The sequence below is a fragment of the Enhydra lutris genome, unplaced genomic scaffold (assembly GCF_002288905.1).
Source record: "Enhydra lutris kenyoni isolate GAN:26980312 unplaced genomic scaffold, ASM228890v2 scaffoldscaffold57, whole genome shotgun sequence".
NCBI lineage: Eukaryota > Metazoa > Chordata > Mammalia > Carnivora > Mustelidae > Enhydra > Enhydra lutris.
This window is the reverse complement of record NW_019154141.1, coordinates 9040509-9065807: the sequence shown is the minus strand read 5'-3', so window position 1 is coordinate 9065807 and position 25299 is coordinate 9040509. Positions and strand designations below refer to the sequence as shown.

Genomic DNA, 25299 nt, shown 5'->3' with positions numbered 1-25299 from the left:
ATTCTGTGCCTCATTGCTCCATAATCTCTATCCCTTGTGAGACTATCTGTTTTGAATGGTCTTTCTGATTTACTTTTTTCATATTGTTTTACCTCTTTGTGTTTGTTAATTAAGGGCCAGATACTGTGTATGAAAAATTATAGCAGTAATTTGAGACCTGTGACAATGTTGTCTCCCTCTAAGAAGATTTGTGTTAGTTTTTGGCAGGCATTAGCAATCCAAGATTGCCTTAATTTAATTTTGTGGTAGACATTTCGAGCTGAGCTTTTCTTCCTGTAAAAGACCAGACTAGCTTTGGTTCATACTTACTCCTAGAGTTTAGCCCTTTGGGCTTCCAAACAAAAGTGTTGGAATTTTACCAGCTTTCCCTTCTGTATATTGGTTTTCTCTGCATTTCAATATTTGCCCTTCCAGCTCTTTAAAACTGTCAATAGCTTCTTAGCCTCTCAGATGCCACTAAGTAAAAAATAGCCACAAATACCAGGCTTCAGTCCCCCACTCCCCCACTTTTTTTCTTTTTGTAATCCTTCATCATGCTATTAACTCTTTAGTGCCCAGGAAGATTTTAAAATATATGTATAGTTCTAGTTTTTCTTAGGGAAAAGTTGGTCTGAAATATATACTCTGCCATTATTAGAAGTAGAAGTCAACAGAATATAGGTAGAAATACATAATTTTGGGGGGCGCCTGGGTGGCTCAGTGGGTTAAAGCCTCTGCCTTTGGCTTGGGTCATGATCCCAGGGTTCTGGGATCAAGTCCCACATCGGGCTCTCTGCTCAGCGGGGAATCTGCTTCCTCCTCTCTCTGCCTGCCTCTCTGCCTACTTGTGATCTCTGTCTGTCAGATAAATAACTAAAAAAAATCTTAAAAAAAAAAAAAAAAAGAAATACATAATTTTTTAAAAATACCAAAGCAGATTAAAAAATCACCGTGTAATAATGTTAGTCTTACCTACTTGTATTTTCACATACTTTCTTGAAAAAAGAGTGAGAAATAGAGTTACATTGGTCCTACTAGCAATTATACATATTGGATTATCAAGCAGGTGAATATCTTCTTTTATGGTTTTTATCAGGGGGAATAAACCAAAGACCAGTGCTCTAATTGTAACACTTACTGTGTTGTACCATAATTATTTCTTTATGGGACTGTATCATTCATGGGGCAGTGAGCCCTTATAAGGAGGAGCCTTATTTTATCCATGTTTAATTTCCTAGTGCTAAACCTGGTGTTAAGTGTCCATTTAGTAAGTATAGAAATGAATTTGGGTGTTAAAAATAATCTTATTTGGCTTTTTACTGTGAAAATCAACATGGTCATATGATGTTCTGAATTATCTTAAAAGGTAGATTTTAACAGAGAAGAAAGAGTCTTTTCTTATCAGCTCTTTTGTTCCATCCTTTCCTGTCCTAACAGGTGGCATCTCCACAGAAAGCGACTGTGCTTTTGAGCCAGACTACGCGGTTCCGCCACTTCCAGTGAGTGAAGGTATGCAGCACATTCGGATTATGGAGGGCATGTCTCGCTCTCTTCCATCCTCCCCCTTACTCACACATCAGTCTATCAGTGTTCGGCTCCAACCTGTGAAGAAGTTAACTGGTAAGGACTTTACCTAAATTTAGTATGTTTAACAGGAAACCTAACAGTATGGCACTTGAGGTCATAACAGATATATTTATGTGCATCTTTAGGTTTTTCCTTTTTGGCCTTCCTAATGTCACAGACATTGGAAAGTGGAACTCCTACTGATTTTAATTTAGGGAATTAGAATAGTACGCAGTTTGACAGATTGATGTATTTATTTTCTAAGTGATCCATCTGTTGTGGACACATTTTTCTAGGCTTTCAGGAAACTTCTGGTTTTGCCAGAATACACTGTTGTTCTGATTTCATTTATCAGCTTGTTTGTGTCAGATTAACAGATGGAGATGTTGTAATTTTAGGATAGTAAGAGCTTCATAGTTCAGCAAAGGTGCATCAGTCATGTTTTGTTTTTAATCCTAATCTGTATATTTCACATCTATTTCTAAAAGCTGATTTAGATATTTTTCCTCTCCCATTGTACATTCTTTCAGCTTCTTAGGGTATTAACTATAATTCATAAGTTGTGGATTGTACTGACTTTTTAATATGATCTCACAGTATATATTACCCATTCAGTTCCAGTGATTAGGTGTGAAACTGTGTGTCTTAATTATTGAATGAACTTTTGTCTTTTTTGTCTTTTTAAACTTCTTCAGAGAAGAAATTTTAATATGTTGAATGATACTTACATATGAAAATATGTAAGCCTAGGTCAGTTTCTTAGGTTTCTTTTAACATTATCAATATATATCTGGTATCATTAAGTTGACTGGTATTGGTGGGTTATGAGTGATTGGGGCAAGAAATTAAGTCATTCCCAAAGGATACATAACTACTTCCTATGTGTCTGGCACTGAGCTAGGCAGTGGGGAGGTTTGATTATCATATGACACTTCAAAAGAAAACAGGAGGAGAGAAAGGAAAATGGAATTTTTAGACTCTTCCGTCTATTTTGAATAAAAATTTTACAATGTGTATAATTTTCATGAAAATAATAGTATTTCTTTATTCTTTAGTTCCACAAGGCATAAGTCATGCCTCTTATATTGTTTTTAGACTTCTTCAGATAACTGAGTCAAAGTCTACTTTGATTCTTGGGTCATTAAATAAAAATCAGTAAAATAGCCTAGTAACATTTTACTGAAATATTTATTCCCTCTGATATCTAAAAATAGGATAAATTCTATGTGGTTGAACTTAATAAAATTTCTTTGCTTAGAAATCTCCCCTTTTTCTAGTAGTTTAAGATATTACTGTTACCGAAATACAATCAACCAAATATAAGATGGCTACCAAGTGATGTTTGTCATTTACCACACATTGGAAGAGTTAGCAAGAAAAGTTGTTTCCTTGCAGAAATGAAACTGGATTGCCTGAGGTTCCTATCCCATCTGCCTATCCCAGTTTAAGCTTTCCTATCCCATCTGCCTATCTCAGTTTAAGGTCCAACTTAAATAAGGAACTTTATTAAAAGATAAGTACGTTTAATAACAAAGTCATTTACATGCCTGATATCACAGAGATGAGACAGGGAAGTAATAATAAGAGACATACTTGGTTATTGACGTGTGAACTATTCGGTTTTAATTTTTTGATGTTTGAAGTATTTGAATGCTATCAAATCATTTCATTTGTTGAAGAGACTGCCAAAGGCCTAAGAATTTAAAGATTGAGGATGTATTTTAAAATTTCTGAATGAGAGAAATCGGTCTCCTGCAAAAGGATGCCATGAACATTTTCCTGTGGCCAATTTTCTGCCAAGTGAAGAAGATGATAAGAACTTTTTGATTTAACCTAGAATGAAATTACTTTGAAATTTAAATTTAAAACCTTAGTTAGTAGAGTTATGAGTTATCTTTCTTAATTATATTTTGTTATGAATAACTAAAAAGAAAGCCAAATAGAGAAAGATTTGCTGACCATAAGTAAATGTCCTCCAGAGAATGGTTTTTAACAAAATGCATTAATTTAATCCTGCCATTAGGGCCTCACTTAACTGATTTATCCATTTCCATGCATTTAAATTTCCAATTACCTATATTTCTTGTATTCATATTACCAACCAAACTGAATAAGTAGGGCCAGAATAGTCATCTTACTCTGTTTTCTTTCTGACTGTCTAATGTTTAGTTCCGGTCTTTGTTAGAGTCAAAGTGGTTTATTATTTTTCTGTGCTTTTCACTTAATTGTTCAGCAAATATTTGTTTAGAACCAATAATATGCCAAGCACTGCTCTAGACCCACTTAATAGAGTGGTGAAAAATTTTAGATGGTGACAAGTAATATGAGGGTAATAAAATAAGGAATGGAATAGAGGGAGAGTGGAGTGGAGGTAGGATTTCTTTCTTTAGAGTCATCAGGGAAAGTCAGAAGAGGAGCTGTTTGAACAGAGATGTGAATAACAAAAGGAAGCCAGTCGTGGGAAGATACAGGATCAGAGCCTTGTAGGCAGAGGGAACAGCCAGAACTAAAGTCCTAAAGCAGAAAGCGGCATGTTCAGGGAATGAATGGAAAGAAGGCAAGTGTGGTTTCAGCAGAGTAAGTCAGAGGGGAGGGTAGTAGAAAATAGTTGAGGAGGTAGGCGGAAACCAGGGTTTTGAGGTCATGGTAAGGAACCTAACTCTGTAGGATTTTAAGCAGAGCCAGAATGGCAAGTAATGTGATCCGATTTACCTTTTTATCAGATCTTGTTGGCAAATGTGTAAAGAATGGCATATGAGAGAATGAAGTTTGCTATGTTCATTAACCTTGTGTGTTTTCCTGATCTTTAAATCTTGTCTTTAACTTCTAATAAGTTAATAGAATGGTGAAAAGAAATATTTTTTTCTTTTATCTTGTGAGATATAGTGAAGAAATAACTAACCTTTTCCTGTCATTTTTATTATAGAACCTTTGTACTCCTAACATATTTAGCCTAGTCCTTCACACAGGTGTAGATGATGACCCATTTGGTATATCAATTAAGACTTTTTTTTCCAAGGGACAGAAGATACAGCCAAATGGTTTAAGCATTAAAGGAAAACCAGAAGACCTAAGGTTGGGCAGGCCTCAAGTTTCATTTGACTTAGTTGGATATCACTGTGCACTGGGGAGGTATAGATAAAAGTGTGCAGAGACACTGTTGGCCCCTGTTACTGTGGTAATGGCATTGCCCCAGTTCTCCAGATTCTTGTTCAGTGCTCTTTCCAAGATGTTCTTGTTCATAATATCCCAAAGCCCCTCAAGCATACTTCTTAAATATAGATAATCATTCATTCAACACTTTAAACCGTTTGCCTATTAGATACACTGTAAATTTAGTAAAAGTTAAATTTTGAGTATTCACATTTTTGGTAGGGTTATAAATCATTGCAACCTTTTTGTAGGATAGTTTGATAGTGTGTATCAAAATTGTAATGCACAGGGGCGTCTAGGTGGCTCAGTTGGTTAAGTCTCCGACTCAACAGGTTCAGCTCGGATTGCACGTGCACTCTCAAATAAATAAGATCTTTTAAAAAATTGTAATGCACATAATCCTTGACACAGTAATTTTATCGCACAGAGTTTATTTTACAAATAAATTTGAACAAGTTTGAAATATGTATATATGTATATATCTATACATATGTATAATAAAAACTAAAATATAAATATTTATCACTAATAGTAATCTATCACACACACACACACACACACACACACACACTCACTCTCTCTCTCTCTCTCTCTCTCTCACACACACACACACACGCATGCATTTGGTGGTGGTATGGAGAAACAGTAATTCTAACCCAAAAGTGGGAGAGGGATGACAGATTCTGTTGTGTACCTTTCTGTAGTGTTTGTATTTTTTTACCACGTGTAAAATCTGAAGTCTCTTGCAAAATGGACTCTGGCTGCCATTTCTTAACTGTATAAACTTAAACAAATTTGCTAAAAGTCTTTGTACTTGACTTTCCTTCTTTCTAAAGTAGGGATAATAGGACTTTACAGGAATTGCACGAGTTGGTACATATAAAGCTCATGAGACAGTATCTGACAAAGAATAAGTAGTCAATAAATGTTAGCCATATTTATTGTAATTCTAGAAGAGATTTGGGTGACTTTCCATCAGATCTGTTAAATAGGAGTTCTGAGCCTTTGGGAGGTGATCTTCAAGTAATTTATTTAACCACCTTAAGTAAGCCCTTTTTCTTTTCTGAGGTGTAACCTTCAAATATTGATAGCCAGTGGATTATTATCTGGTCATTGGGAAATTTTATTTGGCCTGATTTGAAAAGTATTTGCTGCATAGATTAGAATGACTGCGTGGTAGTCCGGTTTAGATGGTAAGTAAGTCACAACAGCCTACATGATCATGCTACAGCCTAGTTACTCTGATGCTAGCTATGGCCAAAATATTATTTCCATAATATTTGGAATATATGGATAAAATATATATGAAATATATATTATATATAAATAGATATATATAATATATATGAAAATATATGGATAAAAAGGAGTCATTGACTTGTTTATGATACATTCTGGGGAAAAGATTTCAAGCTATTTTGACATTAAAAACAGCCTATGCGTAATATTAGTCTACATATTCTGATGTATTTTAGTGAACTTAAGATACAGTTTTCACATGATGGTCTTGTAATTTTTGGAAACACTGGAATTCAAGATGTACTTTAGTGAATTTTTATTGTTAGAAAAAATATAGGGTTCCTGTGAAGATTGAATAAGATTTCTTAAACTTAAAACCTAATACATAATAAACATTAAGTAAGTGTTACTTTTCTTTTCATTTATTATCTTGGATAAAATGGAAACATAATCTTGAGAAAATTATTGAAAAGCCAACTTGAAAATATAAAGAGCATAATGATATTGTGTCTTTATAGTTGGATTTATTGCGGTGTACTTATGATTCTGTAGCATGAGTAAATATCTTGCAATTTTAGGAAAAATATTAGAATTCAAGATCTAGTGAATTTTATTAGATTAAAAATATAGAGTGTGTGTGTGTGTGTGTGTGTGTGTGTGTGTGTATTAATTATATATATGGTAGTCTAAGCTCCATCATTGCTGATGTTAAATATTTATTTTTTATTTATTTTTTAAAAGATTTTATTTATTTGACAGAGAGAGACACAGCAGGAGAGGGAACACAAGCAGGGGGAGTGGGACAGGGAGAAGCAGGCTTCCCGCCAAGCAGGGAGCCCGATATGGGGCTCAATCCCAGGACCCTGGGATGATGACCTGAGCCGAAGGCAGACACTTAACGATTGAGCCACCCAGGCGCCCCTGATGTTAAATATTTCTATTTTAATTTCCATATGGATAAAGTATCTTACCAAATATCTCACTGTGGTCCCTAGAACCACTCACATTAGAAATACTGGGAATACTTCTTTGGAAAAAGCAGATCCCTGAGTATCCAGATTTACCTAATCAACCTCACTTTAGAGATTCTGTCTCATTAAATCTGGAGCCCCAGAATCTGTTTTTTTAAGGTTAAATGAGAAAATGTATATGAAGAATTTTAAGCTCTTTGGAATGATAGTACTAATTAAACGAGGTCTGGACCTCATTACTGTTTCTAATTCAGATTCTCTAGTTTTATAGGTTAAAGATTATGCTGTTGTAAATTCCAAGTTTTACTCAGTGGCAGGAGTAGAGAAAAGGGGACTCTTCCATTGCTGTCCCTGTAGTCTTTCCAGACCAGAAGTGTAGAATGTTAAGGGGTTGTTACTTAATTCAATTTAGGTAATTTCAGTTATCATCAGTCAGTATTGTTAAAACCAGAGCTGGACAGTAGGTAGTATTCAGGAAGTATTGCAATGGAGAAAAGAGACCTTAGTGAAGAACTGGGCTCAATTCTAAATTCAGTAAAGAAAGCTAAGGATTTATAGCCAAGGAGCAAGGTGAGGAGGGCAGCAAGGTGGATGGAAAATTACCAAGAGGGAGACATAGGGTAGAGGGATTCTTGTTAAAACCAGTTTAACAGGACTCTTGCTGGATTGGCCAGGGTGATCTGAAGAGGGTGGTAGGATTCTCTCTAAATGGACTTACGATCCCTGGGGCTACTGAACTAGACTGCAGGCTTGAGGATAAGGCTTAAGGAGGAGGCACAGTAGAAAGCAGCTCAGAGGAGCCTGACAAAGTTTAGTCAAGGACAGAGTCTTTGTCAGTATATATATTTTGAGCAACTAAAAGTCAACATGTATTACCAAATAAAGAATCCTTTTGCGATGTTTACACATGCTGGATTTGCAACATAATTCTCTTTTTAGATTTTATAAGAACCGAGCCTAAGAATTTGTATGTAAGAAAATAACTCTGTTCTACTATTTTCATAATTGAATGGAAGTCACTCAGAGTGGAACTATTGTTCATAGTATTGTAGTATTTTTTTTTCATTTTTTAATTTTTATTTTGTTAATTTTCTTTTGTGACTATTTTTTTTTAATTTTATTTTTTTATAAACATATATTTTTATCCCCAGGGGTACAGGTCTGTGAATCGCCAGGTTTACATACTTCACAGCACTCACCATAGCACATACCCTCCCCAATGTCCATAACCCCACCCCCCCTCCCAAACCCCCTCCCCCCATCAACCCTTAGTATGTTTTGTGAGATTAAGAGTCACTTATGGTTTGTCTCCCTCCCAATCCCATCTTGTTTCATTTACTCTTCTCCTACCCCCTTAACCCCCTATGTTGCATCTCCTCTCCCTCATATCAGGGAGATCATATGATAGTTGTCTTTCTCCGATTGACTTATTTCGCTAAGCATGATACCCTCTAGTTCCATCCACGTCGTCGCAAATGGCAAGATTTCATTTCTTTTGATGGCTGCATAGTATTCCATTGTGTATATATACCACATCTTCTTTATCCATTCGTCTGTTGATGGACATCTAGGTTCTTTCCATAGTTTGGCTATTGTAGACATTGCTGCTATAAACATTTGGGTGCACGTGCCCCTTCGGATCACTACGTTTGTATCTTTAGGGTAAATACCCAGCAGTGCAATTGCTGGGTCATAGGGTAGTTCTATTTTCAACATTTTGAGGAACCTCCATGCTGTTTTCCAGAGTGGTTGCACCAGCTTGCATTCCCACCAACAGTGTAGGAGGGTTCCCCTTTCTCCGCATCCTCGCCAGCATCTCTCATTTCCTGACTTGTTAATTTTAGCCATTCTGACTGGTGTGAGGTGGTATCTCATTGTGGTTTTGATTTGTATTTCCCTGATGCCGAGTGATGTGGAGCACTTTTTCATGTGTCTGTTGGCCATCTGGATGTCTTCTTTGCAGAAATGTCTGTTCATGTCCTCTGCCCATTTCTTGATGGGATTATTTGTTCTTTGGGTGTTGAGTTTGCTAAGTTCTTTATAGATTTTGGACACTAGCCCTTTATCCGATATGTCATTTGCAAATATCCTCTCCCATTCTGTCAGTTGTCTTTTGGTTTTGTTAACTGTTTCCTTTGCTGTGCAAAAGCTTTTGATCTTGATAAAATCCCAATAGTTCATTTTTGCCCTTGCTTCCCTTGCCTTTGGCGATGTTCCTAGGAAGATGTTGCTGCGGCTGAGGTCGAAGAGGTTGCTGCCTGTGTTCTCCTCAAGGATTTTGATGGATTCCTTTCTCACATTGAGATCCTTCATCCATCTTGAGTCTATTTTCATGTGTGGTGTAAGGAAATGATCCAATTTCATTTTTCTGCATGTGGCTGTCCAATTTTCCCAACACCATTTATTGAAGAGGCTGTGTTTTTTCCATTGGACATTCTTTCCTGCTTTGTCGAAGATGAGTTGACCATAGAGTTGAGGGTCTATTTCTGGGCTCTCTATTCTGTTCCATTGATCTATGTGTCTGTTTTTGTGCCAGTACCATGCTGTCTTGATGATGACAGCTTTGTAATAGAGCTTGAAGTCCGGAATTGTGATGCCACCAACTTTGGCTTTCTTTTTCAATATTCCTTTGGCTATTCGAGGTCTTTTCTGGTTCCATATAAATTTTAGGATTATTTGTTCCATTTCTTTGAAAAAAATGGATGGTACTTTGATAGGAATTGCATTAAATGTGTAGATTGCTTTAGGTAGCATAGACATTTTCACAATATTTATTCTTCCAATCCAGGAGCATGGAACATTTTTCCATTTCTTTGTGTCTTCCTCAATTTCTTTCATGAGTACTTTATAGTTTTCTGTGTATAGATTCTTAGTCTCTTTGGTTAGGTTTATTCCTAGGTATCTTATAGTTTTGGGTGCAATTGTAAATGGGATTGACTCCTTAATTTCTCTTTCTTCTGTCTTGTTGTTGGTGTAGAGAAATGCAACTGATTTCTGTGCATTGATTTTATATCCTGACACTTTACTGAATTCCTGTACAAGTTCTAGCAGTTTTGGAGTGGAGTCTTTTGGGTTTTCCACATATAGTATCATATCATCTGCGAAGAGTGATAGTTTGACTTCTTCTTTGCCAATTTGGATGCCTTTAATTTCCTTTTGTTGTCTGATTGCTGAGGCTAGGACTTCTAGTACTATGTTGAATAGCAGTGGTGATAACGGACATCCCTGCCGTGTTCCTGACCTTAGCGGAAAAGCTTTCAGTTTTTCTCCATTGAGAATGATATTTGCGGTGGGTTTTTCATAGATGGCTTTGATAATATTGAGGTATGTGCCCTCTATCCCTACACTTTGAAGAGTTTTGATCAGGAAGGGATGCTGTACTTTGTCAAATGCTTTTTCAGCATCTATGGAGAGTATCATATGGTTCTTGTTCTTTCTTTTATTAATGTGTTGTATCACATTGATTGATTTGCGGATGTTGAACCAACCTTGCAGCCCTGGAATAAATCCCACTTGGTCGTGGTGAATAATCCTTTTAATGTACTGTTGAATCCTATTGGCTAGTATTTTGGCGAGAATTTTTGCATCTGTGTTCATCAAGGATATTGGTCTGTAGTTCTCTTTTTTGATGGGATCCTTGTCTGGTTTTGGGATCAAGGTGATGCTGGCCTCATAAAATGAGTTTGGAAGTTTTCCTTCTATTTCTATTTTTTGGAACAGTTTCAGGAGAATAGGAATTAGTTCTTCTTTAAATGTTTGGTAGAATTCCCCCGGAGAGCCATCTGGCCCTGGGCTTTTGTTTGTTTGGAGATTTTTGATGACTGTTTCAATCTCCTTACTGGTTATGGGTCTGTTCAGGCTTTCTATTTCTTCCTGGTTCAGTTGTGGTAGTCTATATGTCTCTAGGAATGCATCCATTTCTTCCAGATTGTCAAATTTGTTGGCGTAGAGTTGCTCATAGTATGTTCTTATAATTGTCTGTATTTCTTTGGTGTTCGTTGTGATCTCTCCTCTTTCATTCATGATTTTATTTATTTGGGTCCTTTCTCTTTTCTTTTTGATAAGTCTGGCCAGGGGTTTATCGATCTTATTAATTCTTTCAAAGAACCAGCTCCTAGTTTCGTTGATTTGTTCTATTGTTTTTTTGGTTTCTATTTCATTGATTTCTGCTCTGATCTTTATGATTTCTCTTCTCCTGCTGGGTTTAGGGTTTCTTTCTTGTTCTTTCTCCAGCTCCTTTAGGTGTAGGGTTAGGTTGTGTACCTGAGACCTTTCTTGTTTCTTGAGAAAGGCTTGTACCGCTATATATTTTCCTCTCAGGACTGCCTTTGTTGTGTCCCACAGATTTTGAACCGTTGTGTTTTCATTATCATTTGTTTCCATGAATTTTTTCAACTCTTCTTTAATTTCCTGGTTGACCCATTCATTCTTTAGAAGGATGCTGTTTAGTCTCCATGTATTTGGGTTCTTTCCAAATTTCCTCTTGTGATTGAGTTCTAGCTTCAGAGCATTGTGGTCTGAAAATATGCAGGGAATGATCCCAATCTTTTGATACCGGTTGAGACCTGACTTAGGACCAAGAATGTGATCTATTCTGGAGAATGTTCCATGTGCACTAGAGAAGAATGTGTATTCTGTTGCTTTGGGATGAAATGTTCTGAATATATCTGTGATGTCCATCTGGTCCAGTGTGTGTCATTTAAGGCCTTGATTTCCTTGTTGATCTTTTGCTTGGATGATCTGTCCATTTCAGTGAGGGGAGTGTTAAAATCCCCTACTATTATTGTATTATTGTCGATGTGTTTCTTTGATTTTGTTATTAATTGGTTTATATAGTTGGCTGCTCCCACGTTAGGGGCATAGATATTTAAAATCGTTAGATCTTCTTGTTGGACAGTTCCTTTGAGTATGATATAGTGTCCTTCCTCATCTCTTATTATAGTCTTTGGCTTAAAATCTAAAGTTGGCTTAAAATCTAATCTTAAAATCTGATATAAGGATTGCCACTCCTGCTTTCTTCTGATGTCCATTAGCATGGTAAATTCTTTTCCACCCCCTCACTTTAAACCTGCAGGTGTCTTCGGGTTTAAGATGAGTTTCTTGTAGGCAACATATAGATGGGTTTTGTTTTTTTATCCATTCTGATACCCTGTGTCTTTTGATTGGGGCATTTAGCCCATTAACATTCAGGGTAAGTATTGAGAGATATGAATTTAGTGCCATTGTATTGCCTGTAAGGTGACTGGTATTGTATATTGTCTCTGTTTCTTTCTGATCTACTACTTTTAGGGTCTCTCTTTGCTTAGAGGACCCCTTTCAATATTTCCTGTAGAGCTGGTTTGGTATTTGCAAATTCTTTCAGTTTTTGTTTGTCGTGGAAGCTTTTAATCTCTCCTCCTATTTTCAGTGATAGCCTAGCTGGATATAGTATTCTTGGCTGCATGTTTTTCTCGTTTAGTACTCTGAATCTATCATGCCAGCTCTTTCTGGCCTGCCAGGTCTCTGTGGATAAGTCTGCTGCCAATCTAATATTTTTACCATTGTACGTTACAGACTTCTTTTCCCGGGCTGCTTTCAGGATCTTCTCTTTGTCACTAAGACTTGTAAATTTTACTATTAGGTGACGGGGTGTGGACCTATTCTTATTGATTTTGAGGGGGGTTCTCTGAACCTCCTGGATTTTGATGCTTGTTCCCTTTGCCATATTGGGGAAATTCTCTCCAATAATTCTCTCCAATATACCGTCTGCTCCCCTCTCTGTTTCCTCTTCTTCTGGAATCCCAATTATTCTAATGTTGTTTCGTCTTATGGTGTCACTTATCTCTCGAATTCTCCCCTCGTGGTCCAGTAGCTGTTTGTCCCTCCTTTGCTCCGCTTCTTTATTCTCTGTCATTTGGTCTTCTATATCGCTAATTCTTTCTTCTGCCTCATTTATCCTAGCAGTGAGAGCCTCCATTTTTGATTGCACCTCATTAATAGCTTTTTTGATTTCAACTTGGTTAGATTTTAGTTCTTTTACTTCTCCAGAAAGGGCTTTTATATCTCCCGAGAGGGTTGCTTTAATATCTTCCATGCCTTTTTCGAGCCCGGCTAGAACCTTGAGAATCGTCATTCTGAACTCTATATCTGACATATCACCAATGTCTGTATTGATTAGGTCCCTAGCCTTTGGTACTGCTTCTTGTTCTTTTTTTTGTGGTGAATTTTTCCGCCTTGTCATTTTGTCCAGATAAGAGTATATGAAGGAGCAAGTAAAATACTAAAAGGGTGGCATCAACCCCAGGAAAATATGCTTTAGCCAAATCAGAAGAGATCCCAAATCGTGAGGGGGGAGAAAGGGGATAAAAAGAGGTTCAGAAAGAAAGAAAAAAAAAAAAAAGAAACAATTAAAAAAAGAAAACCGATAAAGAAAAAATATAAAAAGGAAAAAAATATATATATATTAGATAAACTATTTAAAAAACGTTAAAAAAGAAAACGGTAAAAGTTAAAAAAATTTAGCAGAAGAAGAGAAAAAAAAATTGAAAAAGAAAAAAAAATTAAATTAACTGCAAGGCTAAAGAATCATGGGGAGAAAGCCATGAGTTCCGTGCTTTGCTTTCTCCTCCTCTGGATTCCGCTGCTCTCCTTGGTATTGAAACTGCACTCCTTGGTAGGTGAACTTGGTCCTGGCTGGGTTTCTTGTTGATCTTCTGGGGGTGGGGCCTGTTGTAGTGATTCTCAAGTGTCTTTGCCCCAGGAGGAGTTGCACTGCCCTTACCCGGGCCGGGCTGAGTAATCCGCTCGCGTTTGCTTTCGGGAGCTTTTGTTCCCTGAGCGCTTTCCGTAGAGTTCCGGAGGGCAGGAATGAAGATGGCGGCCTCCCAGTCTCCGGCCTGAAGGAGCCGAGAGCCCGGGGCCCCACTCCTCAGTGCGCCCTCAGAGAACAGCGCCCAATTACTCCCGTCACCCTGGCCTCCGGCCGCGCTCCGAGCTGACCGAGCCTGCGACCGGTTCAAGGTAACGCCGAGCTGAGAGCTCACTCCTCGGCTCTGTCTCTGTAGCCGGCTTCCCCGTTCTAATACCTGTAAGCTCTGCGACACTCAGACACCCCCGATCCTTCTGTGACCCTGCGGGACCTGAGGCCGCGCTGACCCCGCCTGGGCTTCACCCCGGTTAAGCCTCTGGAGCGATGTCCCTCAGCGGAACAGACTTTTAAAAGTCCCGATTTTGTGCTCCGTTGCTCCGCCGCTTGCCGGGAGCCGGCCCCTCCCCCCGCGGTCTATCTTCCCGTCGCTTTGGATTCACTTCTCCGCCAGTCCTACCTTTCAGAAAGTGGTTGATTTTCTGTTTCTAGAGTTGTTGTTCTTCTTCTCTTCGATCTCCTGTTGGATTTGTAGGTGTTTGCAATCTTTAGATAAGCTATCTAGCTGATCTCCCGCTACCTGAAGTAGTCTCAGCCTGCTACTTCTCTGCCATCTTGATGCCTCTCTTCTCGTTAAGGTCAGTATTGTAGTATTTATTTATAGTAAGATTATTTATTGCAGCTGTAGTATTGTTGTATATATTTCATTGAAATATAAGAGTCCTGTCTTCCTGCCCCTATTCAACCATTACTAGGGAAAGTTTGCAAAAATGCCACAATGTTCCTTAATGGAGAAGGGACCAAAATAATAAATTATTTACATTTTTCTTAACAACTGGTTTTGTTTCTGTCAGGTTAAAAGATTCATATATAGAGACTTTATCACACAGAAAACCTTACACTTTATTATAGAAAAAGCAAATGAGAGGTGACTGGGTGGCTCAGTTAGTTAAGCCCCTGGCTCTTGGTTTCATTGTGGGTTGTGATCTCGCTGTCATGGGATCGAGCTCTGCTGGCTGTGTGCTCATCTTGGAGTCTGTTTGTCCCTCTCCCTCTGCTCCATCCCCTGCTCCTGTTCTCTCCATCTATCTCTAGAGTGAATAAATGAAATCCTTTAAAAAAAAAAAAAGAAAGAAAAATGAATTTGGTGCTTAGAAACGCAGTGTATTTGAATGTTTGGCTTCAAATAACAAAATGCATGGGCAGTGGTGTTTTTGTAGGATTGAAACAAGTGTGAAGAGCCCATAGGTCCACTTTTAAAGCCTCCTTATGCATTCCTCAAGTTTAAGAACGGCAAGTATAATGGAAACAAATGGGCTTTGCTCTTAAAGTAAGCTGAATCCCAGCCTTGCCTCTTTCTGGCTGTGTTATATAAAGTATGTTAGTTAATTTATGCTTGCTTTGGTTTTCTCCGATACAAAAACGTGTAATTTACCTTCACACAGGTGCTGTTAAAATGAAGTGAGATACCTATACACACAGCCTGGCACATAGACATTGAGTAATTGATACTTTTCTTCTGATTTTCTGTACCTTTTCCAACACACATTTACACATGAAAAAAAGAAGAAGAAAAAAGAGGGAGGTCGAATTTGTGACTCCAATACTATAGGAAAATCTTTCCCCAAGTAAAATGCTTATGGACAGTGTCTGTCAGTGTGTGGCCCCCTAGACCACTTGCATTAGAAATACCTGAAGTACTTGGAAAAATTCAAATTCCTGAGTATCCAAATTTACCTAATCAATCTCACTTCACAGATTCTGTCTCTAATTGCGTCCAGATTACATCTGGAGCCTACGGATTTCTATTTTTAGCAGTCTGTTTTGCTCACTAAAGTTTGAGAGCCACTGCCCTGAGGAGTTACTGTAGATTTTTTTTTTTACAGCATTAAGAATTTATCTCCTCAGATTACTGAACAAACAAACAAAAAACAACAAAAAACCCCCCACATTTTGGAAGAGCGTCTTTGAAGAATGTGTTATTTACTTATATGCTCAATTTAACCTTTTCTTGATGACTTGGAGTTGTTACTATGAACATGAAAAACTGAACTAGACTCTGGTAGGTCTTTTGGCGACCTACTGGAGATGTAGCAGTTTGCTTCTACCCCATATTCCCAAATCATTATAGTTTGTCTGTTCTCTCCTTTAAGCACAGGCTCTTTGGTCAGTTTCACAACTCTATTTTTACCTATTACAGTTCTTCATCTCCTTCTAGTTTGAACTTAATGAACTTAGAAATCACATCACTAAACCTGTTGACGTAGTGTATGGCATTTTCTTACTTCGTCACTGAAGGCATGGGAGGGTTAGCTGCATCATATTGGTAAAATCCTAGGCTACATATCCATACGTTAACGCAAGGTAATCTGAGAAATGTAGATTTTTGGCTTTCTAGCCATATTAGTGTGGAAACACAAGTCAAGTTGGAAGAGTTTGAATAAACCACCTTATAGTGTTTGCTACCGAAGTCCTCACATTGCTCTTGAACTTAGTAGTTTCATACTTTCTCCTCTGTTAATGAATGACACATCCAAAAAAAAAAGAAGAATGACACATCCAATCAGAGTGATATTCAGGGAAAAAAAATCCAACTTAGTGAGTCTCTGTAAGCTGTATGACTATATCGGTGGTGACTTAACCTATTTAAATAGAAAGTCTTTTAATATTTCTGTAGGTCTTCTCAGTGATCTGAGTGGTGTTAACTAATAACTGATAATATATTCTTTTGTATTCTTTATGTACTTCTTACTGCTCCTCTGATTAATAATTGGTCTCTTGGTGATGTGAAGTATTTCATAGTTTAAAAGTTGATGCAATTTTTGTCAATCTAATTAGCATAAATATAGTCTTACAGATGGTTTTATCTTATAATTCAAGTAACTTTAAACTAGCACAGTACAGATTCTTTTTAGCAATTTTATTATAATGATTTATTATTAGGATAGTGGTAATGTAAGTGCTGAAATGAATTTCTTTAAAAGTAGCACTTTTGAAATTGTCCCAAAGGTAATATTAACATTTTTCTACGTTTACATTTGCCTTAGTTCATAAATGGCAGATATTGACATGCTATTTTTTCTATTAAATATTTAATATTATTTTATAAAATTTTTGGAAATTCATATTTTTGATGTATTTAATTATCAGAATGTTCTAATTATTATTATTGTTTTTTTTGATTGAAGTATAGCTGACACACAGTGGTACATTAGCTTCAGGCATACAACATGGTGATTTGACGAGTCTGTACATTATGCTGTGCTCACCACGAGTGTGGCCACCATCTGTCACCATAATTGTTACTATGGTACCATTGACTGTATTCCCTTGCTGTACCTTTTATCTCTGTGACTTACTTATTCCATAACTGGAAGCCTGTATCTCCCACTCTCCCTCACCTACTTTACTCACACTTTCACTACCCCTTTACCCCTGCCCACCATCAGTTTGTTTGCTGTATTTATGGGTCTGTATCTGTTTTTCATTTGTTTATTTATTTATTTTGTGTTCCAGAGTCTACATATCAATGAAATCATATGATACTGTCTTTCTCTGACATATTTCACTTAGCATAATACTCTGGGTCCATCCATGTTGTTGCAACTGGCAAGATCTCTTTTTTTTTTAATGGTCATTTGTGATATCAATGGACACTTGAGTTGCTTCTATATCTTAGCTACTGTAAATAATGCTGCAGTAAACATAGGGGTACATATATCTTTTTGAATTAGTGTTTTCATTTTCCTTGGGTAAATACCCACTAGTGAAATTACTGGATCATGTGATATTTCTATTTAATTATTTTAGTTGAAATAAGACATGGTTTATGTCTTCAGAAAGTTTTACACACCACACATATAATTGATTTATTTTTTCTTTATTCCAGTGTGCATTTATGTGTATTTATATATGCTTGAATGCTATTATTTGAAAAGAAATACTGAAAGTAATTTTATTAATCGTTTAACTCAAGGAGATAGAAGAACAAGTAAATATAAAAGAAATAACCAAAATCAAAAGCATAAATGAATAAAATTAAAAACAAAAAACCTCTTGATTAGTGAAGACACAAGCAAGTTTATTGGAAAGACTAAGAAAATAGAAAAATCTTCATCAGGAATGATCAAAGTGAAAAAGAGAGGAGAGAGGGAAGATAAATGATATATGTAACACATAGAATAAGAAGTGAAATAGTCACTGATAATGTTTTCTTATTAAAAGAGAATATAGTTAATACAACTTTATAGCAAAATAACATAAAAAAACTAGAGGAGATAGTGGTGCCTAGCTGGCTCAGTCAGTAGAGCATCTGACTCTTAATCTTGGGGCCCACACTGGGTACAGAGCTTACTTAATCATAAATACACCCATACATACAGACATGGAAGAAAACAAACTGTAATTGACATAAAAATATGTCTAGCCCATTACCATAGAAATCAAAGATCCCTAAGAGTCAGCAGGCACAGATGATTTTACAGGAACTTTTACTAAACATTTAAGTAATAGTATCTGTAATAATAGATAATGTGTATTGAGCTGTTTGTATGTCCCAGACTATATGAAGTGCTTTACATATGGAAGCAAATTTAGTTTTCAGAGCAAAAAATCCCAAGTGGCTAATCAACAGCTTCTATGTGAAAACTTTCAATGAGGGCAAACTTTCTACTTTGTAGCATAGCTTATTCCTTTGTTGAATAGTTTTAATTGTCAATATTCTGATTTACACAGATGGAAATCTGCTCCTCTTTTGGTCCTTCCCTTTAGTCCTAGTACTGCCTGCTAAGCTGTATGACAGAAGTAAACCTCCTCTTTCCCATGGCAGTCCTTAATATACTGGGAAGCTACTATCAGATCTGCTTTTCTCTAGCTTACCTGTCCAGTGTCAAGATGGCACTACATCTGTGTCATTTCCCTCATGTTCTGTATCAAAATGGACATGAGGTTATTTTGGAATTAACTTTTCCTTCTGATCCCTGATTGACTCTTAGTGTTTCCCCCTTTGTAAAGAATTTATACAAACTATTTTATATCCATATTTTGCCGCTATCTAGTCCTGCAGCCCTCCTAGTTTTCTGTATGGTTTTGCAAAGACTGCTGTTAGTATTTTCATGTTCTTATCCTCATGTTCTTTTAGAACTCAAATGTCAATTGTATGGGCCTAAATTTTGAGTATATGTTTTTTATAACCTGTCTTCATAGTCATAACATATACTTCAGTAATTCTTAACAATGTTTATTCACCCTTTTTAGTTTAAATATATTTTCCTTGATGGAGAAGATTAAGGGAAACTAAGGTGGAATAATGTCTATGTCCTCTATGTCTCTTGGTTGGAGGCAGGATGTTGTTAAACATGGCAAACTTTGAAGTCAGTCATACTTGAGTTCAAGCCCTGATTCTGCCACACATTAGCTCTGTGACTTTGTCAAGTCACGTATCTACTCTGTGCAAGTTTGCTTATTTGTATTATTAATTTCGTTTTTATTATTTCTGCCTCACAGGGCACTGTATGGATTGAGTAAGATATTATGTATGTCAAGAACATAGAGTTTAACTCATAGCAGCTGATTCATAAATGAAATCTTATAAGAGTCATTTCTTTTGTTCTCTTTCTCATGCACTGGATCTGGCCTTCCCTTGTACATTTTTTTATTCTAAAAATATCCCAACAATCCTTAATGCTGTCTTAGAAACACAGCGCTTCTCAGCTTAGGCTCTGTTCTTTCTTGACAATGTAATTAGAGAGTTTTCCACTGTTCATTTTTTATTATCTCATTCTCTCTTTGTATATTTCTTTTTTTTGGACACAGATCTGTCTTTATCAGAAAATTCCTGGTATGGCCATATTTATTTCTTTGTATTTTTTCATATATTAGTGATTGTATAAATTACTTATTAATTTTTAGCCTGTATTCTCAAGCTATATTCCTTCTTAGAATTACTGACCATTGGCTCATAGCTTCTTTTCTCTGCATTTTTTTAAAAGAAATCTGTTTGCCTAAAATATGAAGTGAAGATTTGACTTTATCCAGGATTTCTGTTAGAGTGGTGGCCCCCTAAAGGGACACCTAGGATTTGAGGTGGAGAAGGCAATTTAGTAAGATGCAGTCTGATAGCAATCACTAAGTGGAGGCCTAAATAGACCCTAAATATTACGGTGATCAGCAATAAGTAATTGTTGTCACAGGAAGGGGGGGTGGACCCTTTTAATCCAAGGGAAGGGAATACAGGAGCAGACGACAGGCAGAGTTCTAGGAGGGTAGATGGTCAACATGAGAAAGATGTTTAACAAGGAGAACACACCATAAAACGATGTTCTGGGCAGATCTTTATGGGATAAAGTTATAGCTATATCTATAATGTGGCGGAATTAAGGCTCAGAACTCTAGGCCCGAGAGAACTGATAATGCCAAACCGGTCAAGAGCCAGGCTCTCCTGGACAAAAAACCAGTTTGAAATTCCGTACTCATTAATTTGTAAGCTGTATATCTGAACAGATTAACACTTTTTGAGCTTCTAGTTCCTCATATGTATAGTAAGAATAATAATACCGTAGGGCTGAAAGGAACACAGAACTGTTTGTAGAGTTTCTCTATGTGCCTAGCACTTACTGTTATAAAATATAAGTATAATTCGATAGTTACTTTTTATTTTTTAAAGATTTTATTTATTTACTTATTTAATTTGTTTATTGAGCATGAGTTGGGGGAGGGGCAGAGGGAAGGAGAGAATCCCCAGCAGACTCCCTGCTCAGTGTGGGGCTCGAGGGGGTGCTTGATCCCAGGACCCAGAGATCATGACCTGAGCTAAAATTGAGTTGGGCGCTGAACTGACTGAGCCACCCAGGTACCCAGTTATTTACTTTTTAAATATCATTATTCTTACCACACTTAAGCTCTGTAACATTCAGTATCATATCCTGGATATAATCCTCAGTATTTAAAAAAACCTCAAGGAAAATACATGTTAACTAGTCATAAAATAACATGGGCCAGCTTACTTTGCTTTGGATGAAATTATATCATCTTACTGTGATCAATTCACATTTATTTGAAACTGTAGTAAATAGTTATTATATCTTGTTTAAATTAAAAAATAAAATTTTGATACATAAAATGTTTCAAAATGCTAAGTATGTATAAATGGAAAAAATAATTAAAGGAATCCTAACAGAAAAGTTGGCAATCACTTTGTTAATAATCTCTGATATCATTTTTTTTGCAGCTATATGGTGGTTCTAAGAGTTGGATATCACTTTCATTTATTTTTAAGATTTTATCTTTTAGTAATCTCTATACCCAACATGGGGCTCAAACTTAAAACCCCGAGATCAAGAGTTGCACACTGTACCAACTGAGCCAGGCGCCCCGGATATCACTTTTAAATGTGGCAAATACCATGGAGGTTACAGAAAAAAAAAACCTTCATTGTCCATGCCTTCTGTGGTCTTCCCTAGAAAACTCACCACTGTTTTATGCCACAGTTCCTAGAAAGTCTGTGTTTATGCTTAACTGACCTTATCTCCTTACTTGCTTATCTGCCTACCTACTGTGGAATGTAAGCAGTTCAAAAAGGATCAAACTTGAAGATAAAGACTAGTATTGGTCATCAAGAATACTTCTCAGTCACAAAGCATTGTGAGAGAGGCAAATTAGTCAAATATCCATGATTCAAAAGAAATTCTCTTAGTGATTCTCCCAACAAGACATAATTATAATATGGGATAATAGAAAGCTTAGCACAGAATATATATTATTGCCGTTATAATAACAGAACTTATTATAATGTTTTTTTCTCATTATAGAAAATTATATGCCCAAATTGATGTATCAGCCCGCAGAAGTAATAAACATGTGGTGTGACACAATGCTCCCTCTCTGATGAACATTTTAAACACCAGAGGGCAGAATGTTCCAGAGGACATTTTCTTTATTATAAATACATCATCTTACTGTCATTTATACTTTCGTGTCACTGGCTACATTAAAAATAAGAGGTATGACCATTTTGGAATTTTGTGTATATGAGTGGTCTGTTTTGTTTAGACAACATAATGAACAGTCTTCTGATATGTAGTAGAGTTTATTGTGTGTTTTCCCTACTTTCTGGTTAAAGTCAATATTTCTGGCTTCTAAAGTGATTACATTTTAAAAAATTATATATACATCCGTATCATTTAGTGAATTTCATAAATTCAGATTCACTTAATCTGAGGAAGTGAGAGGAAGGAGATTTGATGTGAATATCTTGTAGCTCAATACGCTCTTTTACATTCTATTAATCAGTAAAAAAAATTCTGAAAGAGCCACCTGCCATCAAATGATCTTTTTCAAATGTTGAGATTATAATTTAGAAGTAACATCACACTTTTGGGGAATTTTATTCAGGGGTTAGGTAACAGAGTCTACATATCAAGTGAAAGCTATATATAATGAAAATTATCCTCAGAGGTCCTGTAACTGCCATTCATGGCATTTGTTAAATGCCGCTTTTCTTTTCTTTTTTTTTTTTTTTTAAAGATTTTATTTATTTATTTGAGAGAGAAAGAGACAGTGAGAGTGAGAGAGAGCATGAGAGGGGAGAAATTCAGAAGGAGAAGCAGACTCCCTGAGGATCTGGAAGCCCGATGCAGGACTCGATCCCGGGACTCAGGATCATGTCCTGAGCAAAGGCAGACACTCAACTGACTGAGCCACCCAGGTGCCCTAAACACTGCTTTTCATTATGTCCAACCTTCCAGTTTATCTTACACTTTTACTGACCACCAGATGAATAGTTGTCTTACGTGTAGAGGCTACATTATATGGTGTTTAGGTATTTTATGGTATTTCTTTCTCTTCTCTTAGTCACCATTGTACTGTTGCAAATTGACATTCTAATCTGGAGCAGTAGCCATTCCTAAGAAAGGAAAAACCCAACATTAGAAATCTGGCCAAAGCTTGAAGGGGTGCCTGGGTAACTTAGTTGGTTAAGCATCCAACTCTTTTTTTTTTTTTTTTTTTAAAGATTTTATTTATTTATTTGACAGACAGAGATCACAAGTAGGCAGAGAAGCAGACAGACAGAGAGAGGTGGAAGCAGGCTCCCTACAGAGCACAGAGCCCGATGTGGGGCTCGATCCCAGGACACTAGGACCATGACCTGAGCCGAAGGCAGAGGCTTTAACCCACTGAGCCACCCAGGTGCCCCAGCATCCAACTCTTGATCTCATTTCAGGGTCAGAGTGGGTCATGAGTTCAAGCCCTGTATTGGGCTCCATGCTGGGCATGGAACCTACTTTAAAAGAAAGAAAGAAAGAAAGAAAGAAATCTGACCAAAGCTTGAATTGCTATAACAAGTAGGATGGATACTTTCTGACTTCTGTGGGGGGAAAAAAAAATGATTTCATATATTCACCTCTTCACAAGTATTACCCTACCTTTAGACACTGCAGAGTTCAGCACTGATGATTACTCCTTAGAGGAAGCTTATAAAGGGGGAAGATTGAAAAAAGAATAAAAATAATATAAAACTCTGTGTAAGTTTTAGAATGATTTACCTAAATTAAGCATAAGGGAGTTAAAAATTAGTAGCCAAGGAAATAGTTTAGCACCTTAAATCGCTCTCTACTCTTACCCTAATTAAACCCATTTTTCAAAAAAACCCCACAAAAACCTATGTGTTTTTTTGTCTTTTAAAGTACCTCAACCATGGCCATTTCCCAATCAGCTCCTATAGAGAATAAATAATGTTAAAATGAATGTCAGTAGAAAGTAATTATTTGTCAAAGTTAGTATTTTTTTTTTTTATAAAATTATTCTAGAATCCTTCTAATACATGGATCAGCTCAACTTGATTTGGGACAGACATGGACTTGCCCTCTTTTTCCTAAAGGTATTGAGTTCTTGGTATTCTAAAAGTAACAACTAAAGAGAATTTCCCACAAAAATAACCAGTGTGACAAGACAATATTTGATTTTAAAGCTTCACTAGAGAGAAGAGGTTAGATTATCAAGGAGAGAGAATTTGAGGTATGTTTGTGGAATTTTTAATTCTAACATAAATGCCTATTTTTAGGTTTACCCTACAGTTTTCTAGTTAGGAGAGTTGAGAAGTATTGAAAGTAATTTGAAACAAGTTTCTTACTTTGCACGTTGTTTAGTATTATCATTCTGTCAAACTGCTTATTCTGTATCTCCAAGTTATAATTTTCTAAAGACATGAGTAAGTCATATTGGGGTATTAGGGTTACTTTTACATTATTATCTTAAATAATCCTTTAGCATTAGTCCACAACATATCTGTTTACTGTAATTTTAAAATGAAAGGGTTCCTTGCAGCAAGTATGTGAAGTATGATGAGACCATACATTCAATCAACCAAAATACTAGCCTGAAATATATTTTCTCTTATGGGCCATTTTCTGTCCGTTGAGTTCTATTGAAATCTTTTTTCCCTTTTTATCTTCACTGTTTTGCTTAATTAGGTATTTTTAAATATGATAACATAGATTTTTAGAATTTCAAGGCTTTACATTATTTTATTTTATTTCTATAGTTGCTTTAGGAAGAAGTAGAAAATACGTTATTACTCAGACTTGACTTCTGATGAGTTTGAGTATTGGAATTAAGTGATTTACCAGGGTTATGTCTCATAAGCAACTAAGCCATTACTGCAAGCACAATCAGAAGACAAGTCAAGGATATGTCCTTTCTTTTTGTTTGTTTTTTTCTTTTTTAAGATTTTATTTATTTATTTGTCAGAGAGAGAGCCTGAGCGCGGGCAGGGAGAAGCAGGCTCCCCACTGAGCAAGGGTCCTGATGCCGGACCCAGTCCCAGGACCCCGAGATCATGACCTGAACTAAAGGCAGATGCTTAAGTGGCTGAGCCACCCAGGTGTCCCGGGTGTGTCCTTTCTATTAAATTGCAGTCCTTTTCATTCACATTGTACTAGGGTTATTATCATTTATGGAGATTAAAATATCATAAATTCATAATGAACAAATATGTAATTATACCAGAATTATTGTACTGGTAATGCTGCCCACATAAGAGAACCTTGTAATGAATGTTTTATCTAATTGTTTTGCTTTATTTTGCATCTTAACATTTCATTAAATACACTGTGCTAGGAAGGAAGCATGTATCCATATGATACAGAACAATTTCATGTAGAATTGCCCTATCTAAATAGATGGATAGCACCAGTGGATCATGATCCAGAAGCCTAAGGAAACTTGGCTCAGAGCTACATCTAGAGTACTGCAGGGAGAGTACTGTAACCACTGCTCAATTCACGCGTGGACACTTTCCCCAGTTTTCTCCTTCCATGATTGTTTTTTGACACTCCTTCTGTCCCCTGGAAGGGAAGGGAGGGGCTCTTCTGGATTCCTAGATTCTCACAGGGGAAACTGTCAGGAGAAAGGTTCTCCAGAGCCAGTAGGGAAAGGCTCTCAGAAGCGTGGGGTGGAACAGTAACCCTGTCCCACCATTGATTGACACAAGGAATTTCCTTGATCATAAGTTAAGGCTATTGGCATTTTCAGGGAAGTTAGTGTCTTTTG

At 36.6% G+C, this 25299-nt stretch overlaps 1 protein-coding gene across 2 annotated transcripts in view; it reads left to right on the top strand.

Annotated features, from left to right (window-relative positions):
- Positions 1-25299, top strand: part of LOC111158180 (tetratricopeptide repeat, ankyrin repeat and coiled-coil containing 2) — a 364770-nt gene that overhangs the window by 126253 nt on the left and 213218 nt on the right. The window contains exon 4 of one of the 2 annotated variants that reach the window (XM_022520087.1): positions 1417-1488. In XM_022520087.1, coding sequence (XP_022375795.1) covers positions 1417-1488 — 72 coding nt within the window. Of the gene's footprint in view, positions 1-1416; positions 1600-25299 lie in introns of both variants that reach the window. The other variant, XM_022520086.1, reaches the window with a different exon arrangement.